Source organism: Carcharodon carcharias, chromosome 18 (genome assembly GCF_017639515.1).
Source record: "Carcharodon carcharias isolate sCarCar2 chromosome 18, sCarCar2.pri, whole genome shotgun sequence".
Lineage (NCBI taxonomy): Eukaryota > Metazoa > Chordata > Chondrichthyes > Lamniformes > Lamnidae > Carcharodon > Carcharodon carcharias.
This window is the reverse complement of record NC_054484.1, coordinates 12,137,346-12,150,722: the sequence shown is the minus strand read 5'-3', so window position 1 is coordinate 12,150,722 and position 13,377 is coordinate 12,137,346. Positions and strand designations below refer to the sequence as shown.

The 13,377-nt window shown below is 49.4% G+C and overlaps 1 protein-coding gene across 1 annotated transcript in view; it reads right to left on the bottom strand.

Moving 5' to 3' along the window:
* Window positions 1–7,370: 7,370 nt before the first annotated feature.
* zgc:153372 (uncharacterized protein LOC767695 homolog) overlaps window positions 7,371–13,377 on the bottom strand; it is a 39,357-nt gene continuing 33,350 nt past the window's right edge. The window contains exons 9-10 of the mRNA XM_041210986.1: window positions 11,013–11,135; window positions 7,371–7,584 (exon numbers count right to left, since the gene is read on the bottom strand). Of these exons, the coding sequence (XP_041066920.1) occupies window positions 7,450–7,584; window positions 11,013–11,135 (258 nt within the window). The 3' untranslated portion in view covers window positions 7,371–7,449. The remainder of the gene's footprint in view (window positions 7,585–11,012; window positions 11,136–13,377) is intronic.

The following is a 13,377-nucleotide window of genomic DNA, read 5'->3' as shown; positions in this document are numbered from 1 at the left end:
TGGTAAGGGGAGGGTAGGGGACGGGAGGGGAAGGGGAGGGTGGTAAGGGGAGGGGGAAGCGGATGTGGGTGGGAAGGGGAGTGGGAAGGGGAGGGGGAAGAGGAGGGGGAATGCGAAGGGGAGGGGAGGAGGAGGGGGGAAGTGCAAGAGGAGGGGGGAAGGAGATGAGGGGGGAAGGGGAAGAGGGAAGGGGAAGAGGAGGGGGAGGGGGAGGAGGAGGGGAGAAGGGGAAGAGGAGGGGGGAATGGGGAAGAGGAGGGGTGATAAGGAAGGGGATGAGGAGGGGGGAAGGGGAAGAGGGAAGGGGAAGAGGAGGGGGGACGGGGAGGAGGAGGGGAGAAGGGGAAGGGGAGGGGGGACAGGGAGGAGGAGGGGAGAAGGGGAGGAGGAGGGGTGATAAGGAAGGGGAAGAGGAGGGGGCACGGGGAGGAGGAGGGGAGAAGGGGAAGAGGAGGGGTGATAAGGAAGGGGAAGAGGAGGGGGGAATGGGGAAGAGGAGGGGGGAAGGGGAAGAGGAGGGGTGATAAGGAAGGGGAAGAGGAGGGGGGAAGGGGAAGAGGAGGGGTGATAAGGAAGGGGAAGAGGAGGGGGGAATGGGGAAGAGGAGGGGGGACGGGGAGGAGGAGGGGAGAAGGGGAAGGGGAGGGGGGACAGGGAGGAGGAGGGGAGAAGGGGAGGAGGAGGGGTGATAAGGAAGGGGAAGAGGAGGGGGGACGGGGAGGAGGAGGGGAGAAGGGGAAGAGGAGGGGTGATAAGGAAGGGGAAGAGGAGGGGGGAATGGGGAAGAGGAGGGGGGAAGGGGAAGAGGAGGGGTGATAAGGAAGGGGAAGAAGAGGGGGGAATGGGGAAGAGGAGGGGGGACGGGGAGGAGGAGGGGAGAAGGGGAAGAGGAGTGGGGAAGGAGAAGAGGAGGGGGGACGGGGAAGAGGAGGGGGGAATGGGGAAGAGGAGGGGGGACGGGGAAGAGGAGGGGGGACGGGGAAGAGGAGGGGGAAGGGGAAGAGGAGGGGGAACGGGGAAGGGGAGGGGGTAATGGGGAAGAGGAGGGGAGAAGGGGAAGAGGAGGGGGAATGGGGAAGAGGAGGGGAGAAGGGGAAGAGGAGGGGGGATGGGGAAGATGAGGGGGGAAGGGGTATAGGAGGGGAAGGGAAGGAGTGGGGAAGATAAGGGGAAGGGGGAGGGGAAGAGAAGGGGGAGGGGAAGAGAAGGGGAACAGGCAGAGAAGGGGAAGAGGAGGGGAGGGGGAAGGGAAGAGGAGACGGAAGGGGAGGGAGAGAGGGAGGAGGAGGGGAAGAGGAGGTGCAATGGTTGAGGGAGGGGAAGAGGAGGGTGAAGGCGAAGGGGAGGGGGAGGGGAAGAGGAGGGGTAGGGGAAGAGGAGGGGGAAGGGGAGGAGAAGAGGAGGGGCAAGGGGAGAGGGAGGGGAAGAGGAGGGTGAAGGCGAAGGGGAGGGTGGGGGGGGGGACGGGAAGAGGAGGGGGAAGGGGAGGGGAGGGGAAGAGGAGGGGGTAGGGGAGGGGGAATGGGAGAGGAGGGGAGGGGGAGGGGAAGGGGAGGAGGAAGAGGAGGAGGAAGGGGAGGGGGAAGAGGAGGGGGAATGGGAGGGGTAGGGGCAGAGGAGGGGGAGGGGAGGGTAGGGGAGGGGAAGATGAGGGGGAAGGGGAGGGGGAAGAGGAGGGGGAAGGGGAGGGGGAGAGGAAAAGGAGGGGGAGGGGAAGAGGAGTGTGGGGGGGAGCGGGAGGGGAGGGGTGAGGAGGGGGAAGGGGAGGGGAAGGAAAGGGAGAGCAGAAGGAGAAGGGAATGGGGAAGTGGATGGGGGATGGGAGATGAGGTGGGAAGGGGATGGTAGAGGGGGAGGTGGTGGGGGGAGGGGGTGGAGGAGGTGGTGGGGGGAAGGGGGAGGTGGTGGGGGGAAGGGGGAGGGGAAGGGGGCGGGGTCAGGGGAGGGGGAAGGGGACGGAGGGGCATGGGGTGGGGGACGATGGAGGGGGACGGGGTGGGGGTGGGAAAGGGAAGGGGAAGGTGCAGTGAGGGGATAGGGGTGAGGGGATAGGGGGGAGGGGGTGAGGGGAGTGGGGAGGGGGAGACGGAAGGGGAAGGGGAGTGGGGCAGTGGGAGGAGAGAGGGGAAGAGAGAGGGGAAGGGGACATGGAAGGGGTAGAAGAGGAGGGGAGAAACGGAAGGTGAGGGAGGGGGTTGAAGGGGAGGGGAGAGAGGGAAGGGGAGGGGAGGAGAGGGGGTAAGGGGGAGGAGTTGAGGGGGAGCGAAGGGGAGGAGCACCGAGGATGGGGAGGGAGGGGGAGCAAGGAAGGGGAGGGAGGGGGAGTGAGGAAGGGGAGGGAGGGGGAGGGTGAGAAAGCGAAGAGGGAAAAGTGGGGGTGCAAAGGGAGAAGTGAGGGGAGCGAAGGTGGGCAGGTATGGGAGTGAAGGGGAGTAGGGGAGGGATGGGGAGGGATAGGGAGGGGAAGGAAGTGGTGTAGGGGCAGGGGAGGGAGGGGGGTGGCAAAGGGGGTGGGATGGAGGAGGAGTGAATGAGGGGAAGGAAGGGAAGCGAGGGGGAGGAGCAAAGGGGTGATGGAAGAAGAGGGAAAGGGAGGAGGGGAATGAGGGAAAGGGGAGGAGTAGGGGGGAGGGACCAAGGAGGGGAGGGAATGGGATGGGGTGGTGAAAGTGTCTGAAGAGGGAGGGAGAGGTGGGGGTAGGTGGAGGATGGGGGCGGAAGGAGGAGATGGATGGGAGGACGTTGGATGAAGGGCTGTGTAGAGAGGGAAGGAGGTTGGAGGGGGAACAGTGGGAGGAGGAGGAGGGAAGGAGGGAAAGGGAAAGGGTGAGGGGGAGTGAGAATAGGGTGTGAATGGAGGATGAGGGGAGGGAGAGGAGTGTTTGAGAGGAAGGGAGGTGGAGGGGCCAACGGATCGGTTGGGATGTAGAGGGGTCGTGGCTGGAGGTGGCGGGGCTGGAGTGGGAGTGGAGTAGCTGGAGGTGGGCGTCGTAGGAGGAGGTGGAGGTAGTGGGAGGAGGTGACACAAAGGGAGGGGAAAGGGCTGGAGGCTGAGGAGCTAGGGTGGAATGGGCAGGGCTAGAGAGATGGGTTGGAGGTAGGGGAGGGGCTGAAGGGAGGGGGAGGGTGTTGAGGGGGTGGGGCTGGATGGGGAGGCTCTGGATGGGGTTGAAGAGACTGGGTTGGGGTTAGACTTCAGGGATGGGGTGGAGCTGGAGATGTAGGGGCTGAATGGAAGGGGAAGGAATGGAAGGAGGGGCTGGGGAAGGAGAATGGCTGGAGGGAGAGGCAGGGGCTGGAGGAAGGGCTGTGGAGGGAGAGGGGTTCAGTGACAGGGAGTGGTTGGAAGGAAGAGGAGGTGCTGGGAGAAAGGTTGGAAAGGGGGATTGGCTGGAAGGGGGATTAGAGTGTATAGGAGGGTCTGTGAGGAGGGAGGAGTTGAGGGGAGGGGGAAGGTTCTGGATCTAAGGGCAGACCTGGAAGGAGAGGGAGCGGGAAGAGCCTGTGGGAGGGGGGGGCTGAGGGAGAAGGAGGTATAGGGGCTTGAGGGGTGGGGAACTGGCTGGAGAAGGGCGAGGGGAAGGAGCTAGAGGGTGGAGGGGGAGCAGCGGGGTGGTGGAGTGGCTGGCAGAAGGGTAGGAAGGACTGTGGAGGGAAGGAGCTAGAGGGGGAGGGGAGGACCATGGAAGGGCAAGAGGAAAAGATGAAGGAGGCAGAGGGACTGGTGGGAGTGAAATAGGCTGGGGAAGAGGGTGAGGGAGGAGCTGGGGAGGAGGAGGGGTTGGGGTGGAGGTGCTGGGATAGCGGGGGGGGGCAATGGGAGGTGTAGGTGAATGGACTGGATGGAATGGGAGGGGGTGGAGTTGGAGGGAAGGGGAGAGGAAAGAGCAAGCAGGAGAGGGAGGAGCTGGGGAGATGCAGGGAATGGGGAGATTAGGTGGAGGGCAGTGGCTGGGGAGGTGGAGACAGAGTGGGGGAGTGGAAGGAGCTGAGGAGTAGGGAGGTGCTGTGTGGAATGAGAGGCGCTGGGGTGGAGGGGAAGGGCTGTGAGGAGTGTGAGGGGCTCGGGAAGGGCATGGGAAGAGGGGCTATGAGAGGAGTTGGAAGGAATTGGAGGAGCTGGGGAAAGGGAGGTCCTGGGGAGGGGCTGTAGAGAATGTGAGTGTCTTGTGAAGGGTAAGGTGGAGGGTGGGGAAATGGAGGAGTTGGGGGAGGGGGTTGAGATTGGCTGTGGGAGGAGCTAGCGAGAGCTGGAGAGGGAGGTGAAGGAACTCACCATGGCTCCTTAGACAGCACCTTCCAAACCCATAACCGCTACCATCTAGAAGGACAGGGGCAACAGACAAATGGAAACACCACCACCTGGAAGTTCCCCTCCAGGTCACTCACCATCCTGACTTGGAAATATATCGGCGTTCCTTCACTGTCATTGGATCAAAATCCTGGAACTCCCTCCCTAACATCACTATGGGTGCTCCTACACTACAGGGACTCAAGAAGGCAATTCACTACCCCATTCCGAAGGGCAACTAGGGATGGACAATAAATGATGGCCTAGCCGGTGTTGCAAATGAATGAAAACAAGGATGGGGAGGAGTTGCAGATGGGGCAAGGGAAATGGGAGAGGAGGGAATGGGCTGGAGGATGGGAGAGGAGATGCAGGAAGGAGGAGGAGTTGAATGTAGAGGGAGGAGGGAGGGGCGGGAGAGCAGAGTGTGGGAGGGGTAGATAAGAGGAGGGAGGTGGAGGGGGAGCAGGAGGAGGGGGACTAACTGGAGCATGGGCGAGGGTGAGGAGCTGTGGGGAGGAAGAGGGATGTTGAGCTGAGTGAGGGAGGAGGCACTGGGGGAAGAGTAGCTGGAGGGAGCGGCTGGGTCAGGAGAAGGGTAGCAGGAGGAACTGAAGGGTGGTGAGGGGGAGGAGCGGGGAGAGGCCGGAGGGAGGGGAAAGGGGATGTTGTAATTTAAGGGTTAGCAGCATGCCATCACTGGAAGGGAAGTGTCATGTTATCCACTCAGTTTCACTTTGGCGTGTGAGCAGAATACAGCATAACTCTGATGTCTTCAAGCTTTCTGTCCATGTATATCTGTTCTCATGTGCCTAGTTTAAACAACAGGTTTACCCAATCCCCTATGAGTGATTGGTGCCTTTATATCATTATAAGAACATGACAGGGGGAGGGGGAGGAGCTTGTCTAGTTTCCCCTTGTTCAATTGGTCCTCGCACAAGAGCAAACATTCTCTCTGTATCCACTCTATCTAAACCTATCTATATAATTTTAAGGACCTCTATTCTGCCACAATCCAGGCTTCTTTTTTAAGTGAATTAACGAAAGAGTGGGGTCAATTCTAACTGGTCTTTCCAGGTACTGGACCTGTCTTTCATTTTATACCCTATGTCCTGCTCCCCAATCCGCCCTCCACCCCCGCAGTCTGATGATGAAAAGGATAATCACACGGGATTTAAAATAGGCAGCCAACCTGATTACCCATCTTCCACCCAACAGAGACCCAGCCTGTTGATCCTTTCCTGATACCTATACCCACACATCTCTGGTATCATCCTTGTGATTCTTTTCTGCACCCCCTTCACTAACCCTACATCCTTTGTATGACACGGTGACCACAACTGCAAGCAGTCCTCTAAGGTTCATTACAGGTTTAGCATAACTTCCCTACTTTTCAATTCTATCTCTCGTGAAATAAAGCCTAGTGCTTGGTTTGCTTTTCTTATAACCTTGTGAGCCTGTGGCGCAACTTTTAGTGATGGATGTATTTGTACTCTGAGATCGCTTTATTCCCCTACTCCCATCGAGACTCGCATCTTCCAAGTAATAAATGATCTCCCTATGCTTCCTACCAAAATATGCTATCTCACATTCTTCTGCGTTGAACTTCATTTGCAAATTATTTGCCCATTCTGCGAGTTTATTAATGTCCTCCCATAATTTGAGCAGTCCTCTTCAATATTAACTTACTCCCCCCTACGACCGCCCTCCAATTTGGTATCATCCACAAATTCAGAAATTGTGTTTTTGATTCCAAAGTCCAAACGTAAATTGTGAACAGCAATGATCCTAGTACTGATCCTTGTGGAACACCACTTACCACTTTCTGTCCCTCTGAGTAACTATCCTTTGATCTCACTCTCTGCTTTCTGTCTTGAAACCCCTGTCCCTCTGACCTCACTCATTAGTCCATTATGCTCGTTCTACATAAGCTGTATTGTGTTTCTCTCTACAGCAGCCCCTTTGCAATATCACCCTGTGTGCTGTTCAGTGAATTAACAAAAGAGTGGGGTAATTCTAACTGGTCTTTTCAGGAGGGAAACAAATGACTGTGGATCGGTCTTCCATTTTATACCCTACACCCCGCCAACACCCCTGAAGACAATGGAAAGGATAATCTCACAGAGTGTAAAATGGACAGCCAATCTAATAATCTATCTTCCACCCAATAGGAACAGTTTGAATCATGCCAATGGCCTTTAGTTTCCAAGAAAAACCCATCATATATGCAACATCTTGTTATTGTGGTGCCATGTGGTGGCAGGACCTTTCATCTGCAAGACAGCACTTCATGCCATTATGAGGACAGATTGAACAGACTAGATTTGTAAAGCCTTAAGTATAGAAGATTAAGGGGTGCGCTGATTTTGATGTTTAAGCTGATTAGAGTTGATAGTGTAGATAGAAATAAATTAGTTCCTCTGATAGGGGGAGTCTAGAACATGGGGGTATAACCTTAAACTTAGAGCCAAGGCATAAAGAGGGGAATTCAGGAAGTAGTTCTTCACGCTAAAAGGCTAGTGGAAATCCGGAACTCTCTCCCTCAAAAGCTTTGAGACTGGGTGTCAACTGAAAATTTCAAAACTGAGATTGATCAATTTTTGTTAGGTAAGGGTATTAAGGGATATGGAACCAAATGGGGTTAAGGTACAGATCAGCCATGATCTAGTTAAATACTAGAACAAGACTGAGGGGCTGAATGTCCCCCTCCTGTTCCTGTGAGACCGAATCTGTGATACACCATCTGAACCAAAGGCTCTGAAGCAACAAAATTAAGTTAACTACGTGAGACAAATACCCACCTGTCAATACCCAACTGACAGGTTAACTGTGTACTATCATGGTTACTTTACATAATGTTTGACTGGTCAAATTGGCTCTCAGTCTCCAATTTGCTTGTTATATTCATATATGATAATATAAGGAAGTCAAGAGTAACTTTAACTTGGCAAGAGCAAAAAGAATATGTGAATAAATAAAGTCAGCTCGCCTATCTATTCCCTTACCCAACAAATACCATGTGATGAAGGGTTGGGAAGGAGGAGTCTTAAAACAGAAGGAAATAAAACAATGGCAATTTTGATTTCTTCAGACTTTTGTTTTATTCCTGCTTGGTGAATCTGCAGGAAGAAGATGGCTTCTTTAAGGTACAGGGTCAATATTTAGCTTTCAGTTTCTCCATCTTTGCTTGTCATTTTGGTCTGATTTGCACAAAGCCCATCATCCTGAGTTTTGGAGCATTTCTGAATGGATGACCCTAGTTTATCAGCCAGCAGGAAAGGATTCAGGTGGCAATACTAGATGAGAGAGAGGGAAAGAGTTTGTTAGAGTTAGAGACTGTGTAAAAACAAACCTCTGGTAACAATGAACTCTGTATTAATGTGAGACGTGCCAATACTGGTGGATGAAACATCCTCCCATATTATGTCATCCATCAGCAAGATTGAGCGCTTCCAGATCAACTCTGTAGTTGTGGCTTAAAGCTGCTGCTGTGCTGCTCCAACAACATACCTCATCCCCCGGTCCCTGAACGGGCATTTCTCACTGTATTTGCTTCCTCAGTATTTTCTCGTTGGTCTTTCCATGGCCTCATTGAATGATGCTGCTGCTAATTCAATTCCAGGGTAATGCTGAGTTACATGCATAAATAAGATTCAGAACCAGAGGAAGCCATTCAGGTGGGAGTGGTAAAACTGTGGGGGAGTTTGTAAGTTTTTATGATCTTATGACCTTATTAAGACAAGCTCTTTCAAATTAACACATTGTTATGATCTCTGTGGAGACAAGATAACTTTTAAAAAGAAATTCAAACTCCCAGTTACAAGCTGAAAGAATGACCTGTCAAGATTTCACATGTTAAAACCTTTAACCCTAACAAATGATTAAAAGCACTATTGACTAAATATTTATTTTATTTTTATAGCCAACTTAACTTTAAGCTACAGAAAGGGATATTTCCCTTTTACCCTTATCGCCTGCTCTCCACAGTCCTTTTTGCAAACAGTCCAGTTGCTCCTAGCTTCCAGTATGTTCCTGTATCCCCTCTTTGCCAACTAATAATATCAGGTAACTGCCTCCCAGACCCTCTCCTCAGTTTTTGGAGAGTTTCTTAAATCCACTACCAACATTAAAACTTGTTCCGATTAAACCTCTTCCCCCAGCCATGCCAGGACAAATCTCACAGAATCTGTAGAAGGCTGCAGGATGTGTCTCTTCAGCTAAGGATCCCTCCTGTATCCAGTTTTGGTAGCTCACAAAGCCAAAACAGCCTCTTCTCTCAGCTGACCACGTAGAACTGCTGCTTATCTGTGATGTTCACTGATTTATAGGGAAGCCAGTAACACAATCTCAAAAGTAGCTTCTGCTTCCCTCTTCCTCACAGCAACATGAAACACATTAACCTTGCATCCAGATAGGAATGCTAATTAGTTAGCTTTGATACCAAATTCCTTTCATCTTAGAAGTAAACGGACAGTTTATAGCACAACAGTTTACAGTTTTCAACTCGATACTTTCAACACCTTCCTGGGACTTTGGGGACTTAAATTCTACTCATTGTAAGCTCAGAGAGTGATGCCATTGTCTCCTTGCACCTTCTTCTCAGTAAAACAATCTAAACCTTCCTTTGATCTCTAACAATCAAACCACCCAGGTTTACCATCGGGCAAACTTCAGAGCAGGGCACACAACCTCTCTTCACTTACCCTAAATTTAAAGCTACAATCCCAAAATATAATAATCTTGTAAACCTCATTATTGTAAGTACATTCAGGAACAGTTAGTCTTTGAGTAAAGAAGGTTTTCCCAATAAATTAGCTGCTTTAATACACTTTTCATTTTTTTAAAATTCATTCTGATCCCTAGAATAAATAATACCTAGAACTGGAGTTAATCCTTCTAAGCAGATTGAAACAGTCTCGTATATCATTGAAGTCCTGGCGGTGAAAGAAATGCTCATATCAGGATTTGTTAGGGGAGATCAAGAGAAACTATTTCCTCTGGTAGAGGAGTCCAGAACAAGATGGCTTAACTTTAAAATTAGAGCCAAGTCATTCAAGATTGATGTCAGAAAGCACTTCTTTTATATAAAGGGCGGTGGAAATCTGGAACTCTCTCCCTCAAAAGTGCCTCAATACAGAGATTGAAAAATTCTTGTTTGACAAAAGGTATTAAAGGTTATGAAACAAAGGCATGTGGATGGAGTTATGATACAGATCAGCTATGATCGAATTGATGGGGGAGCATGCTCGAGCAGCTGAATAGCCCTCTGCTCTTCCTATGGATAATGAATTATATAATTCCTCTGCACCCCCAGAAGATGTTTGAACAGCAACTCCAATGCTAGTGCTGAATGATTGTGAATTGGGTCTCAATCAGCAACTTTGTTGAATGGAGAGTGACCGATCTTGCCAGTTTTGTCAAATGCAACAGCATCTGGAAGTAGAGATGCCTGGCTGAGGGGAGGAGAAGAAAAACATGATGAAGCTCCAATGTATTCTGCACCCACCACCGCCCCCCCCACCCTGTCCTCTGCACATTAATATAGGGAGCAGTAAGTTCTATGCCTGTCTTCGCTGACAGATCCTCACAGTTTCTGAAGGACAAGCTCCTTGAAATAAATGTACCCAGAAACAGTTTAACGTCCGTCTTTGAGGAAAGATTTGGGAATTTAAGATTGCCTGTGTCTAATCTCAGGATATGGATGTTGCTGGCAAGGCTGGTATTTATTGCCCATCCCCTGAATGCCTTTGAGAAGATGGTGGTAAACCTACTTCTTGAACTGCTGCAGCCTGTGTGATGGAGGTGTTGGCCATAAAGGAGGCTTCCCTTTCCAGAAACCCATTGGAGTCTGCCAGGGTTCACCTGGCAATCTCCCCACATGGCAGCGGCCCTTCCCAATACCAGTGGGGGCAGGAAGTTACCTTTCCTTAACTACTTAATTTGTTTAATTGTCTGCCCTCCTCCAGTCAATGGGTGGCTGCACCATTGAAGTTACCACCCCTGGGAACATTCCATGGTAGTGGGAAGATGTCGGGCTCCCCTCTCAATGTCTTGTACTGCCAGTTTACTTCTCATTTCCCAACCCAAATTTGAGTAAACAAGAGGTCTATTTATGGAACAAGCTAGCTAGTAAGATGGTGGAAGCAGATGTTGCTGATTCATTCAAATGCAAATCAGATGGATTTTGTTCACAAATTAACATTTCTGGATTAGTTCACTAGTAATTTGAGGCATGGCATGGATAATTGTGTTTTTTTAATCCATTTATTGCCCATCCCTAATTGCTGTTGTTCAGAGGGCATTTAAGAGTCAACCACATTGCTGTGGAATCACATGTAGGCCAGACCAGTTAAGGATTGCCTTCCCTAAAGGATATTAGTGAACCAGATGGGTTTTTACGAAAATCAGCAATAGTTTTATGGTCATCATCGGATTTTTATTGAATTCAAATTCCACCATCTGCCATGGTGAGATTCAAACCTGAGAGCCCAGAGCATTACCCTGAGTTTCTGGAATACTTGTCAGTGATAATACCACTATGCCACCGGCTCCCCCCACCCAAAGCTCAGGAGCAGCTCAGGAGGAATAGGTACTAAGTTAGCATAGACCAAGGTCAAATCTAAAACCTATGTAACTCAGTGACGCTTACCTTCTTGACAACTTTCAGAACTGTGTGCAGTTAATTTTTTTTTGAGAGATCGGGACTGAAAAAGTTTTCCCTTACCTGCTGAATGCCGTCTTTTACCGATGCCTCACACTCAATGGGTTGAATAACGAAATGAGAGGCAAAGCGGGAGGTCTTCAGCACCATGGCCAGCTCCCCATCGATCTCCACGGCTTTGTCCTTCTGTGGGTAACAGATGAGACAGCTGAAAGTGAGATACTACGCGTAAAATCGAAAAAGATAGATGACCAATTCGTCGTCCTCGCCCCTGTGTCTGTAACCTCCTCATTCATAATGATCTAGGTTAATTTTTATCTACATCATTTACCATTTCTAACTTCTGTCCCACAGCAGTGTGATTGACTTTTAGCTACCCGCTAGAAAGTTAACAGTTGCATTAAACTGCTATTGGCAGTTCAAGCATTCAGCTTTCCACCATTACCCACAACCAGGACAAATAAGCATGGACATCGCCAGTGATGCCCACATCCTGAAAATGAAATAGTCACAAATACTTATAACATACACTACCTGAAGTAGGGCTTAAAGGTTTGAGTTTGGGCCCCATTCCACACACTTACAAAAATCCAGGTTGCCATTCCCAGTGAGGTACTGAGGTAGCACTACTCTGTCTTTAGAGTGAGACATTAAACATAAGTCCCCGTCCACTCTCCCAGGTGGCTGAGAAACGTTCCATGGCACTACTTCAAAGAGGAGCAGCAAAGTTCTCCCTTGTGCCCTGGCTAATACTTGTCTGTCAACCATCATCGCTAAACAGATTATCTGGGAATTTATAACATTTCTGTTTGTGGGAACTTGCTGTGTGTAAATTGGTTGACATGTTTTCTGCATTATGACACTTCAAAAATGATACTGCCAGAGTTCTAATGGAAAAGATAAATAGGGTGGTCACGAGGATTTTAAACTAGCAATTGGGATGGGGTGAGGTCCAAATGGAAAAAAAAACCAAAAAGGAAAGACTTTCAGAGGGACTTCTGAATGGTGATATTCAGAAGTTGTGATTTAGGCACTGCAGGTTAAGGGGAAACAAAAATCTGTGAAGTGAGATTAAACCAGGAGTAAGAAATAAGAAATGTGTGAGTAAAGCATTAGAGCAGAACAACACATTAAAGTATGGGCCAAACAAACATTCTTTACTCAAGCACATAGAATGTAAGAAAGAAGGAAATCTTTGCATTTTTATAGCCCCTTTCATGACCACCAGGCGTCACAAAGTGTTTTACTGCCAGTGAAGTATTTTTGAACTGCAGTCACTGTAATGTAGGAACAAATAAGGAACAAATTGAATAAATTGCAAGCACAAATTCAACTCAGAGGATATGACATGGTAGCAATTAAGGGCCATGCTGCAAGATGGTCAGGACTGGGAACTAAATATACCAGGTTATAAGGTCAATGGGAAAATAGCTGAGGGGGAACAGTAGCATTAGTAATTAAGGATGAAATCACTTTCAAGATAAGAGATGATACAACAAGAGGTAAGCAGGCTGTATAAACTTAATGGGTTGAATGAATTAAGGAAGAAAGGGATATAGCACTTTAGTTGATGTACAGACCCCCCTGGTAGCAGTTCTGAAGTGGTAGCTGTATAAATGCTGAGATTAGACAAGCATGTAGTAAAGATAGAGGGGTGTTAATGGGGATTTTGACTTTCAAAGATCAGGATAAGCAGACTAGCATATCAGAAGGGTATTGAATTTCCTGGGTGTGTCCAGAACAGTTTTCTGAAGTAACATGTCTGAAAACCAACCAAGGGATAGGGAAAGTAATGAATAATGAGCCAGATGTAATTAACAACCTAATAATCTGTGCTTATTTATCTATGATTTTTCAAAATTCATTCATAGTATGTGGGCATCACTGGCTAGGCCAGCGTTTATTGCCCATCCCTAATTGTCCTTGAGAAGGCGGTGGTGAGCTGCCTTCTTGAATCGCTGCAGTCCATGTGGTATAGGAACACGCACAATGTTGTTAGGGATGGACTTCCAGTATTTTGACCCAGTCACAATGAAGCAAAGGCGATATATTTCCAAGTCACCATGTTATCTGTTTAACATGTTTAATTTTGATTTTAAAAAGGAAGTGAATAAAAACTTATTCATCAAATGTGCATTCAGCAACAGGTTCACATCAAAATTAATGAGCTTTAAAAGATTAAAAATATAACTCAGTGCTTGTTTCTTCTAGGAAAGAACTGAAAGGTAATTTGTATCAGGCATTGAGTGGATTGGAGAGGAACTTCCAGGTGGTGTTCCCATGTACCTGCTGCCCTTGTCCTTCTAGATGGTAGTGGTCATGGGTTTGGGACGTGCTGTCTAAGGAGGCTTGATGAGTTCCTGCAGTGCATCTTGTAGATGGTAAACACTACTGGCATTGTTCATCGGTGGTGGAGGGAGTGAATGTT